This window comes from Betta splendens, chromosome 2, assembly GCF_900634795.4.
Source record: "Betta splendens chromosome 2, fBetSpl5.4, whole genome shotgun sequence".
In the NCBI taxonomy this organism is placed as follows: domain Eukaryota; kingdom Metazoa; phylum Chordata; class Actinopteri; order Anabantiformes; family Osphronemidae; genus Betta; species Betta splendens.
The window spans coordinates 14,801,002-14,826,761 of record NC_040882.2 but is presented as its reverse complement, the minus strand read 5'-3'; the positions used below and the strand labels follow the sequence as shown (position 1 = coordinate 14,826,761).

The 25,760-nt window shown below is 47.9% G+C and overlaps 1 protein-coding gene across 3 annotated transcripts in view; it reads right to left on the bottom strand.

Annotated features, from left to right (window-relative positions):
- slc8a4b (solute carrier family 8 member 4b) overlaps positions 1 to 25,760 on the bottom strand; it is a 59,734-nt gene that overhangs the window by 24,276 nt on the left and 9,698 nt on the right. For all 3 annotated transcript variants that reach the window (XR_008693282.1, XM_029127881.3, XM_029127891.3), the window contains exons 2-11: positions 7,976 to 8,200; positions 7,647 to 7,786; positions 7,402 to 7,554; positions 7,080 to 7,307; positions 6,583 to 6,993; positions 4,766 to 4,876; positions 4,530 to 4,682; positions 1,333 to 1,429; positions 991 to 1,182; positions 116 to 308 (exon numbers count right to left, since the gene is read on the bottom strand). Coding sequence is in view for 2 of the 3 variants with exons in the window: in XM_029127881.3 (XP_028983714.1) it covers positions 116 to 308; positions 991 to 1,182; positions 1,333 to 1,429; positions 4,530 to 4,682; positions 4,766 to 4,876; positions 6,583 to 6,993; positions 7,080 to 7,307; positions 7,402 to 7,554; positions 7,647 to 7,786; positions 7,976 to 8,200 (1,903 nt within the window). In the remaining variant the exon portion in view is untranslated. The remainder of the gene's footprint in view (positions 1 to 115; positions 309 to 990; positions 1,183 to 1,332; positions 1,430 to 4,529; positions 4,683 to 4,765; positions 4,877 to 6,582; positions 6,994 to 7,079; positions 7,308 to 7,401; positions 7,555 to 7,646; positions 7,787 to 7,975; positions 8,201 to 25,760) is intronic.

Genomic DNA, 25,760 nt, shown 5'->3' with positions numbered 1-25,760 from the left:
AGCTAAATTATAGGACAGCTGCGTGGTCCGTGGACATACTGGGAAACACACGTCACCTCCGCGTATTCAAATTCCCAAAGGCGGCATCGCTTCCTGGCGACACCCCTGCACTCACATGGTCTCATCGTTCTGAAACTCCAGCTTTCCGGCCGCCAGCTCGTAGTCCTCGCCCCCTTTGGCCGTGCCATCCAGGGTCCGGTAGGGGACGGCCACCAGGCCTCGGGCCCCGGACGTTCGGAGAACCTTGACCTCCATCACGCCGACGCTCTCGCTCACCCGCTGACTGGCACTCTCGAAGGTAAAGATGCCTGCGAAAACAAAAACACAAAGGACGTGAAACACTAGAAAGACGTGAATGATGTGGTTGACAAACACCCACGCGCTCGCTTGCTAGCTTGCTCTCCTAGGTGCATGGTATATATAGAGAGCATAATAGAGATGCCACCCACTCTCTCTGGATAAAAGATGATAAGCATTGGATAACGCCCACCCTCCGCTGATCCTCCCACACTTTCATTCACTTTGAAGTCCTGTAAATGAGTATGTGGCACCAATGAGAGGGACGCTTCTTTATGAAGCTTTGTTGTAACATAATTTAATGGATTTCCAGAGTACACTCAGTTTTGGTAGAACAACTCATCCTGCATTGGACCGGCGCTGTCTAAAAACAACTTCACATATTCCAGCCTACAGTACATCTACTGTAAATGAAACTAAAAATGTTCAAAGAATTTTCATGCGACAAAAGGCATCTGTGATGGACACTGGTGACACGTAAAAACACAGGACTAAGTCACTAATGATGCAGAGGGCTGAGCTGTGCTACACAACCGGGTGAGCCGCGACCTCCATTAAAAAGCTGCCACCTCAAGAAGATGGACAGAACCTCTTGACTTGACCTTATATGATATGATTTTTACACCAGGTACTGTACGTTGAAAGTCAATATATTAAGTTTATTGCAGCAAAGCATGAGGGAGTGGCTCCTACCTGCATGATCATCGTCATAGATGGTCACGGTGGCAGTGTGGTTGTCTCCCAGTACAGCTTTGGGGGTGGTACTGGCGTCCAGGGGGGCGGGGCCCACTTCTGGGTACCCAACCACCCGAGGGTTGCTGAGATGGACGTAGAAATACTCATCTTCCTCAAAGATGTCATCATCAATTACCCCGACTGTGATTTCTGGTAAGAGAATGGCACGTCGCTTTAGGATGTTGACTTTACACATAGAGGGGGGAAAAATCTGCCCCCAGTACCTCGGCGATTCGAGCCTGGCTCTCATGACATGTGTTTTGAAAATATGTCATAATTTATTGCTGTCACCGCTTTTACCTTTGAGCGTCTCCCCCGGCTTGAACAGCAGAGTTCCCTCTGCGAACTCGTAATCCGAACCTGCGTTGGCCGTGCCGTCCTCTGTGCGATAATCCACCTGGGGGAGACAGGAGCACGCAGATAGTAGACGGGGGAGCGGAACGGAACGAGGGCCGGGGGGGGCAAGAGGGGAACGGAAAAAGGCATCGCAGATGAAACCGAAGTGAACAGATAGGGAAAAGGGCAGAGGAACACAAAAGGGAGAGAGCAGAGGAGAGGAGGGAGATGGAGGCGATGCCAGAATGAAAAAAAGGAGGGGAGGCATTTGGAGAGATGGGAACAGAGGGTGAGAGAAGAAGAAAAACAGCTTCATTAAACTGGGCCCTCTGGTCAGATACAGACTGATAATAAAGACTTTGAAGATAATATAACAAACTTTCTGTGTCCTCTCTCCACAAGCAAGTCTGTTAACCCCTTCATCCAACACTAAGGCGTTTAATAAAGGTCTGACCTAATACTGGCCACAGTCACACGCTTATAAATAATGAAATAATGAAACAATGAAAATAATTCTCAGACTTTTGGACTATATATACAGTCAGGACCATAAATATTTGGACAGAGACAAATTTCTTCTAATTTTCTTTCTGTACATTACCACAGTGAATTTTAAATGAAACAACTCAGATACCATTGAAGTGCAGACTTTCAGCTTTAATTCCATGGGTTGAACAAAAAGATTGCATAAAACTGTGAAAAACTAAAGCATTTATTAAACACAATCCCTTCATTTCATGGGCTCGTAAGTAATTGGACAAATGAAATAACTGAAAATAAAATGGTCATTACTAATATTTGGTTGAAAACCCTTTGTTGGCAATGACAGCCTGAAGTCTTGAACTCATGGACATAAAGAGATGCTGGGTTTTCTCCTTCTGAATGCTCTGCCAGGCCTTTACTGCAGCGGCTTTCAGTTGCTGTTTGTTTGTGGGCCTTTCTGTCTGCAGTTTAGTCTTCAACAAGTGAAATGCATGCTCAATTGGGTTAAGATCAGGTGACTGACTTGGCCATTCAAGCATATTCCACTTCTTTGCTTTAATAAACTCCTGAGTTGCTTTGGCTGTATGTTTTGGGTCGTTTCTCCATCTGTATTATGAAACGCCGCACAATCAGTTTGACTGCATTCACCTGGATCTGCGCAGACAGTATGTCTCTGAACACCTCAGAATTCATTCGGCTGCTTCTGTCCTGTGTCACGTCATCAATAAACACTAGTGTCCCAGTGCCACTAGCAGCCATGCACGCCCAGGCCATCACACTGCCTCCACAGTGTTTTACTGATGATGTAGTGTGCTTTGGATCATGAGCTTCTCCACGCCTTCTCCATACTTTTCTCTTGCCATCATTCTGGTAGAGGTTGATTTTGGTTTCATCTGTCCAAAGAATGTTTTTCCAGAACTGTGCTGGCTTTTTTAGATGCTTTCTAGCAAAGTCCAATCTGGCCTTCCTATTCTTGCGGCTTATGAGTGGCTTGCACCTTGCAGTGTACCCTCTGTATCTACTTTCATGCAGTCTTCTCTTTATGGTAGACTTGGATATTGATGCGCCTACCTCCTGGAGAGTGTTGTTCACTTGGTTGGCTGTTGTGAATGGGTTCCTCTTCACCATGGAAATGATTCTGCGATCATCCACCACTGTTGTCTTCCGTGGACGTCCAGGTCTTTTTGCGTTGCTAAGTTCACCAGTGCTTTCTTTCTTTCTCAGGATGTACCACACTGTTGATTTTGCCACTCCTAATACTGTAGCAATTTCTCACATGGTTTTTTTCTGTTTTCTCAGCTTAATGATGGCTCGTTTCACCTGCATGGAGAGCTCCTTTGACCGCATGTTGTCTGTTCACAGCAAAATCTTCAAAATGTAAACACGAGTCCTCTAATCAACTCCAGGCCTTTTATCTGCTTCACTCATAATGACATAACAAGGGAATTGTCCAATTACTTACGAGCCCATGAAATGAAGGGATTGTGTTTAATAAATGCTTTAGTTTTTCACATTTTTATGCAATCTTTTTGTTCAACCCATGGAATTAAAGCTGAGAGTCTCCACTTCAATGGCATCTGAGTTGTTTCATTTAAAATTCACTGTGGTAATGTACAGAAACAAAATTAGAAGAATTGTGTCTCTGTCCAAATATTTATGGTCCTGACTGTATATATATATATATATATATATCACACACACACACACACACACATATATATATATATATATATATATATATATATCACATATATATAGCATATATAGATATATATATATAGTATTATGCAGGATTGTTAACATGTCATGTGTTTATCTGATCACGATGCCAGACACCAGTAGCCTCGTCAGCCAGTCACAAGTTGTGAACGTCACTTCTTCATCTTCCATTTGCTGCTGTGTCACCGCAGCTGAAGAGCCTGCGTGTGGGCTGAACAGGACACTTGACAAACAGGCCAGACTGAGGTCGTGACATCAGACGACTCCTCTGTTGCGTTCGTTTGTGTGCATGCAGCCTGACGGCTCAAGGCTCCAGTGGGAGCAGCGAGCAGATGGACTGTCTCCAGTAGACGTTGGCGAGGCTATCAGGACTCAGTGAAGCCCTGGATCAATGAGCCACTGGAAAACGTTGTGTTTTCTTAAAGTTAAAAGCGGAACGGAAATCTGAGCGCGGAAAACATTTTCTACTGTGCCTCCAGTTGAGCTTTTTAGCCTCTCGTCATCAAAGACTGGCATCGCATTACCAGCATCTGACCAGACAGAGAACAGAGATGCTCAAAGTCTCGGGAGGTGACAACGAGTTATGAGCAAGATCAGACCAACACTAGGACGGCTGCCAAGGACGTGAGTGATCTGAGTCCAGTGAAGATCCGTGTTTCTCTGCTTCAGATACACACTGTGTTTGATGAACAGATGCATTTATCACACACACACACACACACACACACACACACACCTTGCCAGCGCTGTGCATGAACAAACCAAATGAAGCCTGTTCATTAATCACGTCTGATGAACTAATCAGTCTGTAACTAAAGAAGCCTTGATCACACGCAGGGTGACTTAACAGGAAGCACATCATCACATCGCCGCGGTCAAAACAAATGTTTCTTCTTGATTGTGAGCAAAGTTTTGAACTGTGAAATATTAAAACAACGTGTGTGAACTGAACTCATTACCTTGACGGTAGCTCCAGGATCCCCTCCGTGTCTGGAAACGGTCAGTTTCAGGGAGCCACAGTTTTCGAAGCACTGGTACAGAGACGGTTCAAACTCCATCTTGATGGTGTGAGGGTCGTCCTCCTGGGCCTGGGTCTCATGGCTGCTCACCACCTGACATTAACACACACGTCAAGCGCTGTCTGTCCTGTAGCTGCACGTTTCCAGTGAAATGCTTATGGAGGGGAAGGTTTCACCTTGCGAGCTTGGTCGGCGGCGTGCTTCTTCAGGATATTGCCGGCGCCGATCATCATCCTGGTCGCTTGGATACGGTAGAATGCTCTGCTCTTCTGCTGCTGCATCAGGACCTGCCCCACAAAATCAAAATGTATCTATGTAATTACAATTTGTGTGACTTTACTTTAAAACTGGTTGTTAGATATAAAACAGCTGAAATCCCCTAGTTATACTTACAAATGTATCGGGTACAATATGCTTCTAATGCTTCTTTTAAGTAATTGAGACCTTTGACAACTGACATTAATATCAGACACTCACTCAACTACCGTACGTTGCTTGTCCTTCGTCGACTGTATGAGCCTGGGCTCTGTGGGATGTGTCTAATCAGGACTGCAGTGCGCCTTTAAAACTGTTGTTGTTGCCACATACTGTTCCTTCAAAGGTCAAGCAATCAGTCTCTCCTGGGAAATTCTTCTTACATCTCCAGTGAAAGATGAGGTCAAAGGTCACCACAGATTCAGGGAGTTATTATAAAGGCCTAATAGGTTGTATGCTGGAGTTCTGAATGTGAGGATAACCTATATGTCAGTATAAAAACACTAACAAAGAGCAACAACCTTACATGGTTAGCCTTTTCATACAGTATCATATTGTGGCTTTCTATATTTTTTAACTGCAAACTTTACAGAGTATAAACCTCACATATCTACACAAAGACACCAGTAAAGGGCATGAGTGCAAAATGAACTCTATTGTGCATTTCATTAGATTAAATGTGATTAGATTATTAGACCTGAAAATGCTGAAATGGATTTAAATTTGGTTATTTACTTAAAACACCCTCCAAAGACGGACCAAGTTCCCTGATGGCTGAGTTTAAAAAAATTATTACAACCCCAAGAAGCTTAATTTACCCAGCTTACCCAGCGAGTTTATTCTACGGGGCAGCTGTCATTCTTATTTACAGCAGCAGGCTGTGGGAGTAGCTGCGAAGAGAGGGCGGCTTGAATACAAACAAACAGCTGGGACCTGCCCGGTGCAGCGCCGCCTGCCAAACACCTTTCATTCCCTGCTAGGCTCGCCAGCACCTTGACACGGCTTAGGGAGGCGGCGAGGGAGTGGGGGGGGGGCTGGCGGGGGGGAGGAGAGCTGCTGCTACGGTTAAGTAACTAAAGGACTCAAACGGAAACGCTAATCAAGGACTATGTCGTGTAGGGCGAACTCTAAAAACAACCAATACAGGCCACTAACGTGCTTCACGTGCTGATTTTTAGCAACACCGTCAACATTTTCACCAGGCTACAGGTTTCTAGCTCACGTGCTCTCACATGTTACGTAACTTACCGGGTAAAACGTCACCTGGGTGACAGAGGGGTTGCATGTTACACTGCTGTCAGTCAAGTCAATTGCACTTTCCATTCTGGGGACTAATGGTCTTGTCAGCACACAGAATAAAACAACATTATCCTCATCATCCTGATGGCGCTAGCTGCCAAAGCTCTGTTAGCTGCTCCGCTTCCTGGGAATTGCTGAACATAAACCTTAATATAAGTTGTTTTTTTTTCTCTATTTGAGAAATATTGACACCAGTTCAGATAATCATAGCCACGAGTCAGGTAGTTTAAGAACCTACAGTATGTTCACATTTGTTAGCTTGTGGAAGCGACCCAAGCTAACCTGCTTCCAGTTTTCAGTCAGTGTTAAGCTAAGCTAGCACAAATGTGACCAAAACCTGAATAAACACCTACTGTATGCACAATGTTCAGTAATTCTTCAAACATATGTCCAATATTCAGTTCTTACTAACTTCATGCGTGTTAGCTCTCTTGCTAACCTGATAATTGGCCATCTCAATCAGCTGCTCCATGTCCTTTTCCGGATGCCTCTGCTTCAGCTCCTTCAGCGTCCTCGCCATGTCCCTCCTGGCCTCGTCCTCCTCGTCCTTGGCTCCTCCTTCCTCCATCATCCCTCCGTCCATCCCACTGTGACAGTTCAACGCCATCTGTCCGTCCAGCTCCAGCATGTCCATCTTGGTGAACCCACCCAGTCCCAGTGCTCCCCCCCCTCCATCCATCCCTCCCAGCCCTCCATCCGCCCCTCCCTCCGTTTCAATGATGATGCCGCGGGTCTTGTCGGCACGGTAACGCTTCCGGACGTACTTGTAGAAGAGGAGCCGGCGGTCGGCCACCCAAGCTTGGACCACACACAAGGGGAAGCAGAGGAAGGTCAGCACGGCCTCCCATACCTAAAGCAGAGAGGACATAGGGTCACCGCCATCATTATAAGTGAACAAACTTCCCTATCTGTTTGCAACATTCCCTCCACCCTCACCTCCACCTCTCCAGGTGAGAAGACACTGAGAATTAGGTAGAGCCAGATATAAGCAAAGATGCTCCACGCTGCCGTGACGAAAAACACCCGGAGGTGTTTGATTTTGCGCGTTTCTCCGTCGGGGACCACATACACACACAGGGCGATGATGACGAACATGTTGAAGGCGGCGCTGCCCACGATGGTGCTGGGACCCAGGGAGCCAGCCTCGAAATTGTGGCCGCACACCTATGGAGAGGGGTGAAAATCCGATTACGGTGCTCCCATTACATTGTGTATCAGCTAATCGAATGCGTAACCAACTGGCTCATATTGTTCCGACCTCAATAACAGACAGCAGTATCTCAGGGGCACTGGAGCCCAAGGCCATTAGAGTGAGATTCGAAACAGTCTCGTTCCAGATCCTGACTGTGGCAGTGGTGGTCTCTCCATTTGGCCTCTTGATGGTGATCTCTTTCTCCTGGGAGGTTATAACCTTGAGATGCCGATAGACAAAGGAAGCATTAGAGCAGTGGACTCCAGAGTCATGTATAGTTGTGGGGAGTAACTTGTTCTTATCTTGCCCACCTCTATGGATGACATAAACCTGTCCGCTATGATGCTCATTCCCAGGAACATGTAGATGAGCGCCACAAAGTAGACGATGGCGCGTGCCACTTTGTCCCCTACGGACGGGTTCTGAGGGTTCCACACGGGCAGCACCACTCCTGGAAACCACAATCGGAGGTTTGCATTAGTGATAGTGGAGCCCAGGATCTATGGTTCCTGTTCTATGAAAACGCCCACGGGGCTCAATCAGCTGCTATCTCGCCACAGGTAGTTTTTATTTGTTTTAAGATTTTAATCTGGGATTAAAGCATGTTGTGATGTTGTTGTTTGATCCCTCCAACACCCACCTTCCTGACAGGCGTCTCCAACAGCTGAACAGTTTTCAGAACCCGCCCGCACCGATCCAGGGCAGGACAGGAGTAGAAATGCGGGGAGGAGGAAGAGGAGGGAAGGGAGGCGAGGCGAGCTGAGAGTCATGGCTGCTGCAGTTGGTGCTGATGCAGCCAGGCCTTCACTGGACTCTGTTGGGCTCCACGGGTCAGCTTGGCGTGAGGTGACCAAAATCCGTGTTTCTACAGAGAAAAGAAAAAACGGATCAATAGCTAAAGCTTTTATCCACACGACTTAATAGATTCTCTCAGTTCGTTCTATTTTTATTGCTTGCAAAACACCCTCTGCTGCTTTTAAATAAGCCCAAGTACAAAATGAAGGTAAAAGCACAAGATGATGAGAAACACTGTGACTTAGATGGACTGTCAATAAAAATCTGTGACTAAGAGTAACAGCAGTAGGTGGAAGGTGGTCCTAAAGTGGATTAAATGAAACCCGAGCCATTTTGAAAAGTTATTATGAAGACACATCTGTTATGAAGTTAAAATAATAAAGTCAATAAACAATAACAAAGCTGAAGGTGCAGCAGGGAGGAATGATGAGAAAAGTAAATCAAAGTTTTATTTTTAGGTTTTAATTCTGACAGAAGAGTCGTACTAGATGCACGACTTGACACAAGAACAGCAGGGGGCGCCGTTCAAAGTGGCACCAGCGGGTCAAATGTGCAGATACCTGAACAGAAACGGGCGAAACCACACTAAAATACAGCAAACAGACAACACGCGGAGCCTCTGAGTGCAAAAGTTGTCGACCTTGGACTGAAACGCTCTCACGCGCTGACACAGACACACACTCAGCCAGCCTTGGAGGGAGAACTGCTGACCCAGACTTCGGTCACACAGACACTCACCTATGCACAAATACGCACACTTAGTCATCTGTCGCGACATTAGCAGGGAGCTGCTGACCCTGTCTTCATCTATCTTCCTGGGTCTCGCTGCTCTGACAACAACCTGTCACTTCAATGCCCGGCTCGCTTCTCTCCTCCGTCATCTATCCCGCCGCTGCCGCCTCCCTCCTCTCCCCCCTCTCCCTCACTCTCATTTTTTTATAACCATTCTGGTATCAGAACCGCTTCAGCGAGTGATGTTTGCATCACTTGTGGAGGATCTTGAACATAACTAATACACTAGGTTTGAGTCCAGCTGGGACGGACCCACAGCACAACAGGCGACAGACGTCAGGGACGGCATCAAACTCACATCAAATCACATACAGGTTTAGGCGTGTGCAGGTTAGCGTTAGATTTCAGCGTTCTAAGGGTTCGGTTCTGACTCAAACTTGAAGAACTCGCTCGCTCACTCATGAAACGTGAGCGTCTGCAGCTCTGTGACTAATGTGGGGATGAAGCAGCCAGCAGGCCCGGTCCGAGCCCGGTCCTGGGACCAGAGGAGCGTAACTCGAATTCATGTAGGATGTAAAATCAGTGATCTAGTTAGTGAAGTGCAACCACAACACAAGTGCACAGCCGGCGTCATTGTTACTCAGGATCCTCTTTTATTAGCGCCCAGTCTTCTTCCTGCTTCTGTTCGTTCCCGCTCCTTGACTTGCTTCATTAAATCTCCCGTTCTCTCGCTGCTCACGCTCTGGTCTCCCCCTCGTCTTTTACATCCACAGTATGTGTGTGAGCCCATGTCCCTTTGTTTTCTAACTCTCTGCCCGCCTACACATGGCACTCGCCACTTCACTTCAGTTTCTGGCACCTCTTCACATCCTCTGGGTCTCTGCCTTCACACCTCTACTCGGTGCAGCCTCGTCTCCTCCTTCTATGTGGTTTCATGTGGTTCTGTGCGGTTCCATGTGGTTCCGCATTCGGAAACAAATCTGCGGCTGTTGCAGAGAACAATATGTAAATACATCTGATTGATCCAATTATTACCAAGTCCAAAAGTTGTCCATCACTCATTCCTTAGCTCATCATGGCTTGCACTATATGCTTTGCATGAAAGTCACATTTGAAGCACTGTTTTATTTGTCTGTTATCTTTTTTCAACCAGTGAGTCTAAGCTCAAATCTTTAAATAACATCTTAAAGTCCCCAAGGCTTTTGCTTACAAGACATGAATCAATGTGACAGCACTCTCTCTCTCTCTCTCTCTCTCTCACACACACACACACACACACACACACACACACACACACACACACACACACACACACACACACACACACACAAATTGACCTGCTGACTTTTTCACAGCTCTCAGTGATGCTCATGTATTTGCGCAGGAAGGACATTTGTAAATGTTCAATTAAATGACATTTACATTAATACAATAACAGGGTCAGATCATCTGAGGAGGTTTGTGAGTGAATGTAGGTGAAGACACTGAACTCTCCTACTCGACTTTAAACAGACTCGTGAGACGCTGCTTTATCGTAAATCTAGCAAAGTAGCTGCTCATGCAGCTGCTGTAACGATCAGTCGGCAACAGCAACCAAGACTGAAATTAGCGGACGACAACTTGAAACCCCCCCGAAGCAAGTCGTAACAGCGTTGAGCTGCAAAATAAAAGGACGGTGCATCAATAAACAATTATGACAAGAAATAGGGCTGCGAGAAGAGCGGCGGAACAAAGACGAGAGACGGCGACAAATGTGAATCTGGAAAATGTTATGAAAAGTATAACAAATGCCAGAGGGGGCGACGGGATAAGATGAAGGCAGACAACACACATATTCAGGCCCACACACACACACACACACACGCACACGCACACACGCACACGCACACACACGCACACGCACGCACACGCACACACACACACACACACACACACACACACACACACACACACACACACACACACACACACACACACACACACACAATCTCTGACCAGTCTACTGAACCAAAGTAAGAGCATCGACCACAGCTGTTGATTCGTTTCACATCACAGACGCTGTGAATCACAGCACGCACACACGTACCTCATGTTGTCTGAGGGTTAAATGACGTTTGATTCACCTCATTCCCACTGTCATTAGTTCATGCTGCTCATTCCTCCTGTCCCCCTTTGCCTTTTCCATCTATCTCTTCTCCACATCACTCATCGCTATTGCACCGTTCCACGCGGACAGAGAGAGCAGCACTATGCCACATCGTCAGCGTGTAACTGCTCCAGTGCACAGTTACTGGTGGCGCGGCCGGTGTGAGCGTGTGCACGAGGAGGCGTGTGTGTGTCTGTGCATGCGTGACCGATCTCTGGGGGGGCAGACAGCCCAGCAGGGAGCTCTTACTGCGGTAGGAGGGAGCAGTGTGGCGACTTAGACAGGAAGAGGAGTCAAGAATGACGCAACACAGAGAAGCGAGAGGATGAGGGATGGGAGCGCAAAGGGACGAAGGTGGAGGGGGCCGGAACCAAGAGGCTCCATGAACCCAAAAGAAAGAGTGCAGAGAGATGAAGAAAAGCCCGAAGGACAAGAGGCAACGTGGCGTCACAGCCGTGGAGCGGCTGAAGAGCTGATGAGATGCGTAATTAGGCAGATTTAAGGGCGATAGTGAGAACGTGTCACTGGGCCGTGGACACAGCTGTCCGAGCGCGTTAGAGGGTGCTGCGAAAAGCAGCCCGGGCAGCGGAGAGCGGCCCGGATGGAGCGAGAACGACCAAGATCCCGTAGAATCTGTGATGTTAGAGCAGCGGCTCCTCCACCTCTGCTCTGTGACAAAGATGGCGGCCGTCCGAGCGCTCCCCTCCGAGGGTGAGACAGTTAAACGCAGGTGGAGACAGATCAATGACAGCGAAACGATCCTTTAACGGCGGTGTTGGCGTCAGGGCGGCGGCGTGTGTGCGTCCGGTGCTCGGGGCCAGCCGGTCATCGGGTGTTTCTCCCCCCTGCAGGACCGTGCACAGCATCGATCTGCAAATGGGCTCATCCATCATCACACGCACACCCATGACTGAGCAAACACACTGCGGTCCAGTGTGATAGGCACACACACACACACACACACACACACACACACACACACACACACACACACACACACACACACACACACACACACACACACACACACTACAGATGTCAGTCTTAGCAGTAAGCGTCAGATCAAGCCTGAGGTCAAGGTCACGGAGGTCAAACTGGACGAGGGAGTGTGTAATCCCACCGCCTTCAGTCACAACTCTCTCCCGCTTATTCTCCACCCTTTTATTCTGCTCTGCCCCATATAATCCTAATCCTCGTTTAAAAAAAAAAAATATATGACTCTACAGAAAGATGTCTTGTGGCAGACTATCGAACCAAATGAAGTAAAGTTCAAACACAGTCTGTTGTTCTCTGCTCCCAGAAAATAAAGCGTCTAAATTCACCACAGGCCACAAAGTCACTGCGCGTTCAAATTATCCCGTCTCAATAAAACTCCACTCTCTTCCATCCCTTTATACCCAGTTCTCTCTGTTTGTGAGAGTTTTTATCCTTCACGAGGGACCTGTGGAAGATAAAAACGCGTCAAGTACAAAGATGTGAGCCTGCAGCCAAAGTTCTGCTGTCTTTAATGTTTTCCTCCTCGCCGTCCCTTCATTAGCACGCTGCATTAACACGGGAGACTGTGTGTAGGCGAGGACATCAGCCAAATGGGGTTAAAAGGCTTTTAATAGAGTGTGACATCAATACAGGAGAAGATGATGCATGATATGATGAGAGGGAGCGTGTGTGTGTGTGTGTGTGTGTGTGTGTGTGTGTGTGTGTGTGTGTGTGTGTGTGTGTGTGTGTGTGTGTGTGTGTGTGTGTGTGTGTCAGGGTCCAGGGGCGTGACACTCACTCAACTCTGGAGGTGGAAAGTCATTCGCTTAAATACGCATCTCAGGAAGTGGAACGCTTGATCTACTCGGCGGCGGGCGTGGATGTTTAGCGTATGTGTGTCACACACGCGTGACGACGCGGGAAACGACATGCGAGCTGCAGCGGGTCAAAGAAGGCAAAGTGTGAGGCCGGAGAGAAGGGAGCGGAAGCAGGGCTGCCTTCCAGCTCTGATTAGATCCCATGGAGAATTCTAACTTACGGTAAAAGCAGCCTGATGAACAGCAGCAGGTGGACGGTGATAAGGCTGAGTGTAAAATACTTCAGTTTTAGCGAAGGCCACTCTCTGAAGAGGTTCATTTGTGCAGTTACTGTGGTGTGGATGACGGTGAAGGTCACAGACGTGCTCCTGCAGCTCCGCCGCATGCGCGTGTCCACCGGTTATATTGGTGCGTGCATCATTCACGTGCGATCGCGGCCGCAGCCCAGAGCTCCGTTGCTGAGGCCGACTTCGGATGAGTTATCGGCCGCGGTGCGTGAGTGGGCGCAGCCGCGGGGAGGAGGGAGACGGTGCATGGAGGATCGGATCGCCTTCTGAACCACTGACCGTCTGACTTAAAGCTGCTCTGTCCCCCTTCGTTAGCTAATTGCTCCTCATCCGCTCGCGTCGTCCTGAGAAACGCCTCCGTGGGACGATCGGCCGATGCACGTGCACGGCGTGAAGCGTGGCTCTGCAGCGTGGCCGCGGGGGCCGAAAAGCACAGATCTACAGGTTTAGAATGGGAACAACGGAAACGAGCTCTCGTCACAGTCCGGCGCTGTGTTCGGACGGTTGTCGGGAAGGTGGGACTTTCTAGCGTGAGCATTTCCACACAGCTGTGATCGAAGAAGCAGGCGTGGGCGTTTAACATGTGTCCAATGTCAGGAGGGTGAAAAGTTTACCATCACAAACATCCTCCTCCTCCCTCAGGCGTCCTTTGCAGAGATGATGCCACTCTGCCGCTCTCTTTCATCCGTGCGCTCCCTTCCCTCCCGCTGCTCTCCCCCCTCTCACCTATCTAACTCACATCTCTAAAGCCTTTGACCCCCCCCCACCCCATCTCTCCTATGTGACAAATACCAGCAATCTTAATAAAAGGGCTAAAGAAAATCCCTTTGTCACTGAGAGCTTAGAGGAAATAGAGAGAAAGGGACGGAGGCCATTTGCTCGTGCATGTGCGTTTACTCGTCAGCGGAAGTTAGAGTGAGGCTCCGAGAGTCGGGAAGAGAGGGAGATGCAAACGCACAAGCAATAATTGGAATGCGTTCTAATCCCTGTTTTCTATCCCAGAGCAGTGAAATAAACACACACGACACCTGTCAGTGCTCAGACACACTCACTCTTTCTCTTTCACTCACAAACTCCCTGTCTTTACTCTCTCCATAACAACGTGGGCATCCCATTAGTAACCATGGTAACGGCGCGAGGCCAATCATGTTCTTTAAGGCGGCCATTTTTTCTACTTCTTGTCACTTCTCTGTTTGTCCTTTTTTCTCGATTCCTTTTCCACTCATCCAGCAACGGGGTTGGATGACTGAACGGGCAAATTCTGATTTATAGAACAGCAAAACAACAACAGAGGTCTGCACAAAACAAAAACCACACATAGAGAGAATACCAACAGCTAAACTATACAAAAACATTGATACTTACAAATTAAAGAGAATTTTTTTCAGGAACCCCCCCGCTAAAATAAAACCCTCAAAACAATCCACTAGAAAACATACAGACCACCTTAAATGACAGAAACACAGGAAATATCCATGCTGATCCAGATCCAGATACTGTAGATAGAGCGCACAGAGCAGGGGTGTGAGGGGATTTTTACATGTTCGTGTCCAGATTAACTCATAATCTGACCATGCTGTCACCACTCAGGATTATGTCGGTCCTTAGCTGGATTCACACTGCATTCAGATATTTCTATAAAAATTCCACTCTATTCAAAATAATAATGTGTTTTATACATATTAAAGCTGTTTGTCTTTAAAATACAGCAGCAATTAAATTAACTGTCTATTTAACCAACAATAAACACTCTTTTACTTTAATATCCGTAATCTTTTCTATACATGTTTTGAAATTCTTTAATATTAATAATATTACTATTTGAGATGTTATCATTTTATTGTCATAATACAGATTTTGTGTTTTGGCTTTTGATTGAAGAAGATCATAAGATCCCATTACGAGTGATTCAGTGAACTAAAATTAACAATTTATAGACAAAATAAGATCAGTCATGTAGTAACCCTCAGTTCGAGAAAGGATTTGCATCGAGCCAAAATGCCGTAATTAATCTGTAAACAAATTAATTTGTTGAAAGATTAATGTTTTATATAAAGTTTGTGTCAATAGACTGACACAACTAATGTCTTTAAGTAACAATCAAAGACTAAGACCTAAAAAGGCCACTGACACACTGCAGCTGAAGGTATTGAACCTTTTTTCCTTAGTGGTTAAGTAATAATTACAAAATGATATAAAGACGTGTGATAAGGAAAAGTGGAGCACAATCATTCATTCACACAACATGGAGCGCAAACACTAACAAGCAAACGAGAGAGAAAAACATCTTTCAAACACTACATTAATTAAACATTGCAGCAGTTGAATTGATCCGACGACTGTTTACAGTCGCATTATGGACAAAAGCCTGAGCTTTCCCTCAGGTTTTCGACTCATAAAGGAAACAAGACGTGCAAAATAGGAGATTTCCACCTGCAGCGTGACGCAGGGAAAAGCTGCAGCTTTGCGTTTTGGCACTGGTACTAAACAGTTAGACTGAACCTGGCATCGTGGTGACGCTCAGACTGAACAGGTCTCTGCCTGTGATGAGAGCACAGCGATTAATGGGACAGGAAACTTATTATCATCAACATTACGGATATGAAGCGAGTGGGTGATGCACTGAGTGTGTGTGTGTGTGTGTGTGTGTGTGTGTGTGTGTGTGTGTGTGTGTGTGTGTGTGTGTGTGTGTGTGTGTGTGTGTGTGTGTGTGTGTGTGCGTGCGCGCATCAGCCACATAAGAAAAAACCCAGAGTAATGTTAGCGGATTATTCATAGAGACGACCTTAACTGAATCAATTAGATGAGAGAGTTTTCCTCATAAATCAGCCTGTAAAGTGGAGATCAGAACAACACGCTGGCTGTTTGCAGCATGGCCTGTTATTCTACTTAGAGGCCAAATCCAGTCGTAGTAACAAAGTGTTCATTATTATTTATAAGAATTATAGCATTGGTATTAGTGTTTAGCCTGTAGCAGAGGGAGCAGGTTAGCAGGTCCTCAAGACTGGACATCTCATTTGGGTCCCAACTACTAAACTAGTGCATGGGCTTTTGTTGAGCTAATTTGCAGTATTCACCTAAAAGCAGACTCACAGGCACAGCAGACAGGACGGATAAAGAGAATTATTTTCACATGCACAGTGGAAAAAAAGTAATAGAGTGACAGAGCTGTTTGCAAGTCGGCGTGAAAGACAACATGAAAGCATGGCCACAAAAGCCGGAGCAGCATGATGATTTAGGGCCGTTTCGCTGCCTCTGGGCATAAACAGCTTGTCATTGTGGAGGGAGAGCGAGTTGCCAAGTTCATCAGGAAATCCAACAGAGTAATGTGAGGGCGATTGTCTGCCGAAGCAGGGAGGTAGCTGGGTAACGCTGCAGGACTGAGGCCGGACAGCAATAAAGACGTCCTCAGAAATAGAAAGTCTGCTGCTTGGATCGGTCCGGTCAGACCCAGACCGCGGCCAGAGAGAGAGACAGTGGACCGGCACCAAGTGACAATCTGTGCGAATCGAAATCAGGAGATTGAAAAAAGCGGGATTTGTTTTTCCATCAACAATCACAAAGGACAATTTCTTTCCAAGAAAATAAAAAAAAAACCCACAAGTGTGCAAAAAACTTGGGTTGATTCAACGTCAGCAAAGGTCGATCAAGGCCATTTATTCTATTTTCCTTGTCTCTAATACTCATTTTTATTATTAAGCCCTCGTCGGGTTCAGGAGTCGAACCACGCGTCTGCACTCGCAATCTGCCCGAACCTGCTAATCAAAGCGGTGACAGCGTCCCGGCTGTAATTAGGAGTGGGAGTGGAGCTCTGTGACAGAGCGTGGGTGTGTGAGTAGGTGGGCATATGCACTGGTAGCAGGAGGACAAGGAGCTCTAATACCTCACTGATGCACGTGCAATTAAACCTCCAGACAAACAAACCAGGAGGAAAAACTGACTGAATGCGATCCCATGGAGCCTTTTCTAAAGCGACGGCAAACTAGTCACCACACACACACACACACACACACACACACACACACACACACACACACACACACACACACACACACACACACACGCTAATGTCTTCCTCACATTCACTGATGCAGACGATGCCAGATGAAGGAGGACAGACCTTTCCCGTCACTGTCGTAATGACTGGCACGGCTAAGAAACGAGGCTGGCAACAGATTTAACAGGTGCAATTAGTCTGGTAACGCACATCGATACAAACAAACACAAAACTGGCCCACTGTGGCACAGGCTTAGCCACAGATGAGCGAGGCTGGTGGGTAAATCCAGTCGGGGACCAGAAGGCAAAGCCTGAGAAGAGAGGGACAAAGAGGCAGAGGGAGAGAGAGAGAGAGGGAGAGAGAGAGAGAGAGAGAGAGAGAGAGAGAGAGAGAGAGAGAGAGAGAGAGAGAGAGAGAGAGGGAGAGAGGACCTCGCCTATCCCAGAAGAAGAAAATAATCTTATCGCTCCGTCTCTCTCCTATCTCTCTCTACTCTCTTTGCTCTCTCTCTCTTCCTCTCTCCGCTCTCATTCCTTTTTTGAGGTTCCCGAGGATCAAGGATAAAAAAGAGGTGGGGGATTCAGATTAGGAGGTGAAATTTTCCAGGCTTGGCGGCGAGTGATTTCACAGAATTACCAGCAGCGCGGCCTGGCAATCAACAGCTGAATGGACCTCGTTACCTCAAGGTCACACACCTACCCACACACACACACACACACACACACACACACACACACACACACACACACACACACACACACACACACACACACACACACACACAGCGGTTCTGTGGATGAACTGCCTCAACGCGCTGCTTTGCTGACATGTGAACTGTCTCCTCCCACATTTACCTTCTCCGGCCTCCTTTTCATTTGGGCACAGCTTGCGCGGCGGCGCTATTGACGTATTGACGGCTGGCGGAGCCCAGTTGCAGGATTAGCCGGTTACTCGTGTGAGCATTGATTGGAGGAAAGTACAGGCCAGGATCCAATGGGAAGTTATCCACTGCAGAACTTTTAGCTGGAGTGTGAAGTATTTTGCTGTAGGAACAGCAAAGCAGCGTCAAACCCAAACCCTCACTTCCAACATCGGGCTGAAACGAGGCCCAGATGACAGTACCCGCCCTCCACCGTCCCAGAAGCTTCAGCCTCACGCGTGAACGAGCCTGCGTCTGCAGCCTCACCACAACCGGCAGGTGGCATGTACATTTAGATTCAGCACAACGCGGCTCTGAGCTGCATCCAAACACGCGTTGCACAGGATTGCAACATGCCGGGTGCTGCTGCGCGTAATGGACCGACCCACCGACGGCCCAGTCCACGAGGCTTCACATGCCTCATCCCAGCCGTTATCTGGAGGGTTTGGGAAAATGGCCAAAAACAGCACGGATCCAACACGACAGAGAGAGCCGTGACGCACAATATGTCACGTGACGCCCTGTTGAGTGACGAGCAGCCGGTGTCTGAATGCGTCTGAATGACGTCAGTTGTTCCTCGACTTCCACACACGTGCTTTAGGAGCCTGAAGCGACGTTTCTTTGCCTGCGGGGGGTCACGTTGACAGCAGGACCGACTCGTCAACGACCGGGCCGCTACAAAGGCCCCCGCAGCTCAAATCAATCCTGCAGCGAGGCCCGAGTCCAGTCTGACTGTTCTGACCTCGTGCTTGGAGGTCCGTAACAGGCTCCGCACGAGCAGGAACAAGGTAATCAGTGTTGGGCCTGATTAGAAATAAATTCTGTTAATTAATGGGAGCCGCAATCAATAGAGGGAGCGGCCGAGAGTGGAGGGGAAAGGAGAAAACAACTGCTTATGTATCAACGAGGAGCCTGACAAGACGAAGGAGGGTTAAAAGACAGACGGAGCTGGAGGAGATGCACAACAGAACTAACAGGGATTTCCATTTTCACGGCCCTGACTCATGCAAACTGTGGAGTTGGCCGGTGCACGGACGAGTGCAGCCATGCCGGGCGGCTCGGCCACGGCCTTCGCTGGGGCTCCATTGGCCCCGACTGAAGGGGACAATTCACCCAATTTGTCCAGGCTCTGACGCGGTCCATCGCTGGCTGGCAGGCGAGCTCGGGGGGTTTCACCGTGAAATGTCGGCGCGACAGGGTGAAACTGATAATGATGCCGAAACAGAGGTGAAGGGAAATCAGGTAAAATATAGTGAAATTAAATTGAGGTGAAATTAATTTGAAATTAACCAGAAAAATGGCCATTGGAATAAAAGCATCCTTTGAAGCCTTTGAATTAAAATCCCTATTGAACGTGGCCTTGGCTCCACCTCGAGATAATGCCGCGTGCAGTAAATCCGGTTTCCTTCAATGTGGGTTTAAATTAGATGGTAGAATCAGGCTAGCTAAACCCGTGACAGTGGCTAAGCTTTCTATATCTATGCAGCAGACAACCTTGTACTTATTTCCTTACATTATCCAAACTCCTTTTATTGCATTAACCTAAACGCTAACTAAACCTGAACACTGCGACGTGGTGATAAACGTACGGCTTCAGTGATACCATTCACTGTCAAACCATTAAACTAAACTCTAATACTGAAGTTGTCAAAGTGACTCGACAGCAACATAATGTTCATGATCATAACTTTCTGGTTGCGTTTACAGCTTGTTTCCAGTGCCCCCTAGTGGCCGACATTAACAGTAATTGCAGCTTTAAATGTATTTGTGTGTATTGAGCATTTACTGTAGAGTCTGTGGAATCAAAAGCTAAAATCTAGGTTTAAAATCTTTGTCTTTATCTGTTGATCTTTGAGGTTTGACAAAATGTCAAAAATCCCATCTCCCTATTTCAAATGCAAATGCTCTCGTCCATTTAAACAACTGATTTCTCAACTTTGGGGCCCAGCCAGCTGATGCAGCGATGATTTGTGAGACGTCAAAAACTGCACTAAAACATTTTTGTTTTCATGCCCATTCCTGTCAGGGAGAGAGGAGGAATCCAGTCGATTGACTGTGGGTGCAGTGGAGATGGAGTTGATGTTGCCTGAAAAGCGCTGAGTTTCCAGTCGGACACTTGAGATGCAGAGACTAATTGTCCATTATGTAGGTGGGAGCGTCTGATCCCACCTCGTTTCTGTAACGATAATGGCTTCTCGCAGTTAGCTGTTAATTACTGCTGCTGCCCGTGTGTGTGTGTGCGGTGTGTGTGTGTGTGTGTGTGTGTGTGTGTGTGTGTGTGTGCGTGTGTGTGTGTGTGTGCGTGTGCGTGTGTGTGTGTGTGTGTGTGTGTGTGTGTGTGTGTGTGCTCGTTGGCTATGCTGAGCACGCTCATTTAAGCGTGTGCAGCCGTGGGTGAAAGCGCTCCCCCGCCGCTGCAGACGGACAGCGACGACAACGCGAGGAGAACGTTACAGTCGCCTTCGAACAGGTGCAGTCGGTCCGAGTCACCGTGACCTCATGACCTCATGTCAGCGCACACACACACTCGGCTCATTCCAACGCGCTGATGTCAGAGCAGTTGATTTCAGTGGTCTGGACTTGACACCACCATCTGGCTCTGCTGCAAGCAAGCACACACACACACACACACACACACACACACACACACACACACACACACACACACACACACACACACACACACTAAAGCTTAAGGCGCAGACTGAGAATAAGCTCTGGTATTTACACTCTGTTACTGTAGGAACACAAATGTACAGTAATAACCGTATCTTGCACAGACATCCTGCACACCAACACTCACATTTCCTGCGCATGAATAATTTATGTATGTTCACATAAATTTAAAAATATCCAGCCTTAAATCAATTCGATGTAGATGCTCCTCGCTCGCACAGCTCCTTAGCTAATCTCATCTGCGTCGCCTCGTCTCTGCCCGAGAGTCAAATATATGAGTGTCTGCTCTCGACCAAGTCCTGCTATAAATTACAGCGTGAAAACATTAAACGCGCCCTCTGGAAACACGGTAGAGGCCCCGCTTGGCGTTTTATTACTTCCTCCACTCCTTCTTCCTTCCACACTGTTCCGTGTGGAGGCGCTCATCACTGTACCATCAACGCTACACGCCGCACGGAAACGGCTCCTCCGCGGCCGGCTTCGTCCCCGTCGCTAACGTCGCTCATTCACAGCCGAATGCTCAGTGACCTAGTGTATAGCTCTTTATTCAATTCATATCCCAGTCCAACACGCATGGATCAATCAACCCACTGTTCTCTTCACTCTGTTCTTTATCTCCACCACAATTGCTCCATGCATGAATTTGGCCTCACAGACTCATTATGACGCTCTAACTATGTTTAATCTTCCACTCTCCATCTCCATGGCGATGCTCCATCCATTTCCCACCACCCCCAGCAGTCCAGTGCTGCACAGCCTATGCTCCGCACCGCTCTCCTCCCCTCTTTATTTCTCGCTTCACCTCTTCACCTTTATCTGCTGACTGCATTCTCTTCTCTGCGCTCGCCCGCCTCATCCCGTCACCTCGGCCCCGCAGACACTTACTCTCGCTGCTTTATTTCCCCTGGCCTCATCGCTCCCGCGCCCGGGTTTCACCCTCTCCCTGCTGCTATTCATCCTCCTATCACTCGCATCTTTAACTCTGCCTTCGAGCTCCTTCGTCCCAGCGTTTTCCGCTCTCGTCCGGCTTTCCTCGGTCGGGCTTTATTGATTTGCTCGGTAATTCAACAGTGCAGCACACCAGCACCATCTGCACACATCAGCATCTTTGGAACATATGGCTACAGATTAAACACTGGCTATGTGGTGATCAGCAGAACTAATTATGTCCACACTGTAAATTCTTGCCACACTCAGTGATTCAGCACCAAGAAAGCCATTCCCAATCCAATACTGTAAATTACACAGAGGGACTTTGATGTAAGAGCCCGAAAAACGAGAAAGAGCCAGAAAAAGATCAAACCCCAATAAGAACCAAAGAGCCCACAAAAAGAACAACAAACAACAAGCGGAGCTGAAGGACAAACCAGCAACATCAGAGACGGAGCTAAAACACCACCTGCTCCACATTTCCAGTGATTAGCTAACCGCCTTTTTAAGCATTCTGCCCCAGTTAATTTAGAAAGGCTTCATCTGAATCACCTCCTTCACGGTGTATTTCATTAGCCGCCTCAGTATTGATCCTGTGATAAACCAATCAAAGGATTCATCAATTCCATGATCCTCGGGCACAAAACTCGTAATAAAACCGCTTCACACACTCAACAACTATTAGAAAGCACTTAAAGGATTTTTTTTTTGCCGAACAGCTCAGTGACCTTTGACCTGCAGACGTGAGGAGGCCAGCGAGGAGGTCGTAACCGCGCTTCCATTCCCTTTGCGCTTTAATGCAGTTCATGACATCAGCCTAAGTTATACATAAATTGCACAAAAAACCCAGCAAAACACTGAAGTCCTTTGTTCCCCACTCACTTTGTATTTATCACTCTCCCTATGTCTACACACACACACACACACACACACACACACACACACACACACACACACACACACACACACACACACACACACACACACACACACACATTGTGAGCAGATCTGTAGCGAAGCAGCAGCGGACTGGGAATTCTAAAGGTCAGACAGAAACACGGAGCTCGCAGTCGCACGCATCCAGCGTTCACAAGCTACATGCAGTTCGCCCAGTACAACCGTCCATGAAAACACATTTATAAAAATAAACCTGTGCGCACGCTCACAGCTCAGGGTGTGCTGATGTCTCGTCCAAACTGTTTCATATAGAGCTAAGAGTGACTCACTGTTGCAGCTGACTGCCTTTTTGGCTGTCGGCCCTACGATAGACACACACACACACACACACACACACACACACACACACACACACACACACACACACTTTCAGAGGTGTGCAAGTCTGCTGAGGCGATGACTCATACCTGTCTTCAGACACTGTTCCCCGCTGGGACTCTGACTTTGCCGTGGCCATTTGACCCGTCCTCTGCAGAAGGACGACGCACGCGTGGCAGAAACGGTCAAGTGTGCAAACTGAAACACTCGTATAGAGCTCTTATAGTGTCACAGCATACCTATACACAAATGGCAAAAGGAACAGACAAGGTGCAAGGCGATCGGCTAAACGAGCAACAGGAAGGTTGTGCACAGACAGCTACACTGCCATTTGTACCCTAGTAATGGTCAGTGGTAAAGAAAAGCAACCCCAGACTCATTGTCTTCAGCTCTGGTGCTAATGGATTAAGACACCAATAACAGGTGAGTGCAGAAGCTTGGTTGACCATAGCTGGTACTGAACCACCCTCAGCTTGTTTCTATCTGCTTAAGCTATAAATGCTCTAAAATGAGCTCACTTTCTCTATTACAAAAGTTGCCATTTCTATTGGGATCCGAGAGACATTTGATTTTGCTCGTCACAGATTCTCATGACACGGCCGCTCCGTCAGGGGTCAGTTAAGGAGGCTGGTGATCTCGCCTCGGGTTCTGAAACACGCCAGCGCCGTCACTGTCAGCGGCCGAGCCGGACGCTAAAGCTTTGCATCGCAGCCATCAAACGCAGCGTCTGTGGAGTCTGTCAGAGGATGCACCATTGGGCGCTTAATGTGGCTCCACTTCAGAGGCCGTTTGGACCTCAGGAGGCTTAGAATGAGGAGACAAAGGAGGAGAGTCGGCCAAAAGTAAATAGAGTGCCTCCATGATCGCGTCTACCTCTGATCAATAGCAATGTTACTGTATGTTTAGGTTATATTACATATAGAGTAAAAGGTGACGCTGGTGTGTGACGTGTGAAAACCCTGCGGTAGTTGTTGGTTTTTGAAGCTGTCTCTGCCCTGACAACATCACACTCATCTGAACACTCACACAGGGACCTCTCTACTGATGTTCCTGCACTTACCAGGGATCTGACGCAATGTACTTAGGTCTAGGGACGTTTCAGTTCCCATCTGCACTTGTGTAAAGACGCACGCTTCAGTGTCGCTCGCTACAAGCCAGCCATCACACGGCCCCGGAGGATGGAGGACGCTCCGGCACCAGCGCCGCGCCCCGGCTTCACGCCGACGCTCACTCGCCGGCGTCCGTTCCCACGAGCGCACGCAAACACGCGAACGCAGGCGACCGAGCTGCAGCGAGATCAAAGGGGCCACGAGCGGCGTGTCATCGGCGTCCAGCTGAGCGGTGAGTACAGATGCAGTCGAACGGACGTGTAACACCCTCCTGTGTTTGTGAGCGAGAGAGTCCAACAAAGGAAGGCAGAAAAAGTAGGTCCCATACTGTTACCATGGCGATTAATGAGATACAAAAGACTTTAACGTTATCATTATGGGTATGAGGGAAATGTGCGTGTGTGTGTGTGTGTGTGTGTGTGTGTGTGTGTGTGTGTGTGTGTGTGTGTGTGTGTGGCAGAGAGAGAGAAAGCCAGAGTAAGAGAGAGACAAGAGAAATGAGAAATCATCAGTGAAACGAGTTTAGTCCAAAGCCTGCGGCTGCTTTTCTATCTTTAGATCAATTCTGTTTTCTCACATCTAACCGGGACAATGTTTCAGAGGGCGGGGGGCGAGGAGGGTCAATAAACACACACACACACACACACACACACACACACACACACACACACACACACACACACACACACACACACACACACACACACACACACACACACACACACACAGACTTCAGCACAGAATGTGAGTGTTGCCAGTTGTTTCTCTTTTAAAATGTGAATTAAAGCGCTGCGTATGACCAGCAGCTGCAGGCGATGCAGCTGAGAGCAGAGGGAGGTTCATCGGGGCACGCAGGGGCCGAGGCTGGAAGCCCAGCTGGAAGGCTGGACTGGGACTTGAGGAAAGGAAAAAATGCAATTCTCCGCTGAGACGCTGCGTCTTGAAAGAAATCGAGCACTTGAAGCTCAGAGGGCGGCGGCTGTTCAGTAGCGAGAGTCAAACTCTGGAAGAGCTGCAAGGCAGACGGGCGTCCGTCAGCTGTTATGTCATTAAACACCAGAATAAAAGATCGATCAGCCGACGACATCGGCTGTTCGGAGACAATCTGTCAGGGATGTTCTGATGGCTTCATTCATTAGACATGAATAGATGCTAATGCACGCGTCACGTGTGAGAACCTTTATTATAAGCTGCTGCAGATTCAAGTGGAAGATGGAAATAATTAATTTAATGTGCGCAAAAGCACACAACACTAGATGTAATGTGATAAACCATCACAGGCTCATGGTTAATTTCCATGATTAACATCTGATTAAGCATCTTCCAGGCCATTGTTTGGTCAAGCCTTTGGTGTCAGCGCCAGATCATTCTAGTGCCTCTAAGTGGGGAACAAATCTAATAATAATTATGTGAAATAATTTTCACTGTAATTTGTGTCAAATCAGAAAGTCGCATGAACAATAAAGGTTAGAAAAATGTAAAAACTACCAAACATCTGCTGAATCGACCCCCGCTGCTAAAGAGCCCGTCCTCACAGTTGCTCACGTTCCCACGCCGTGCGCGTCTCTGAGCGTCTGTGCGCACATGTGAGCGCGCAATTAGCGAGCTCCCGCTTCCCCAAACGAGACGAACGAAGGGCGGCCGGCCCATCGATCGATCCGCGGATCCAGAGGTCGATGCGGCCGACGGAGGCAGAGCTTTAGAAGGGTTGGTCCCGCTCAGCCGGCGGCATTGAGCACTGACACACGCAGGTATGTGAGCATAC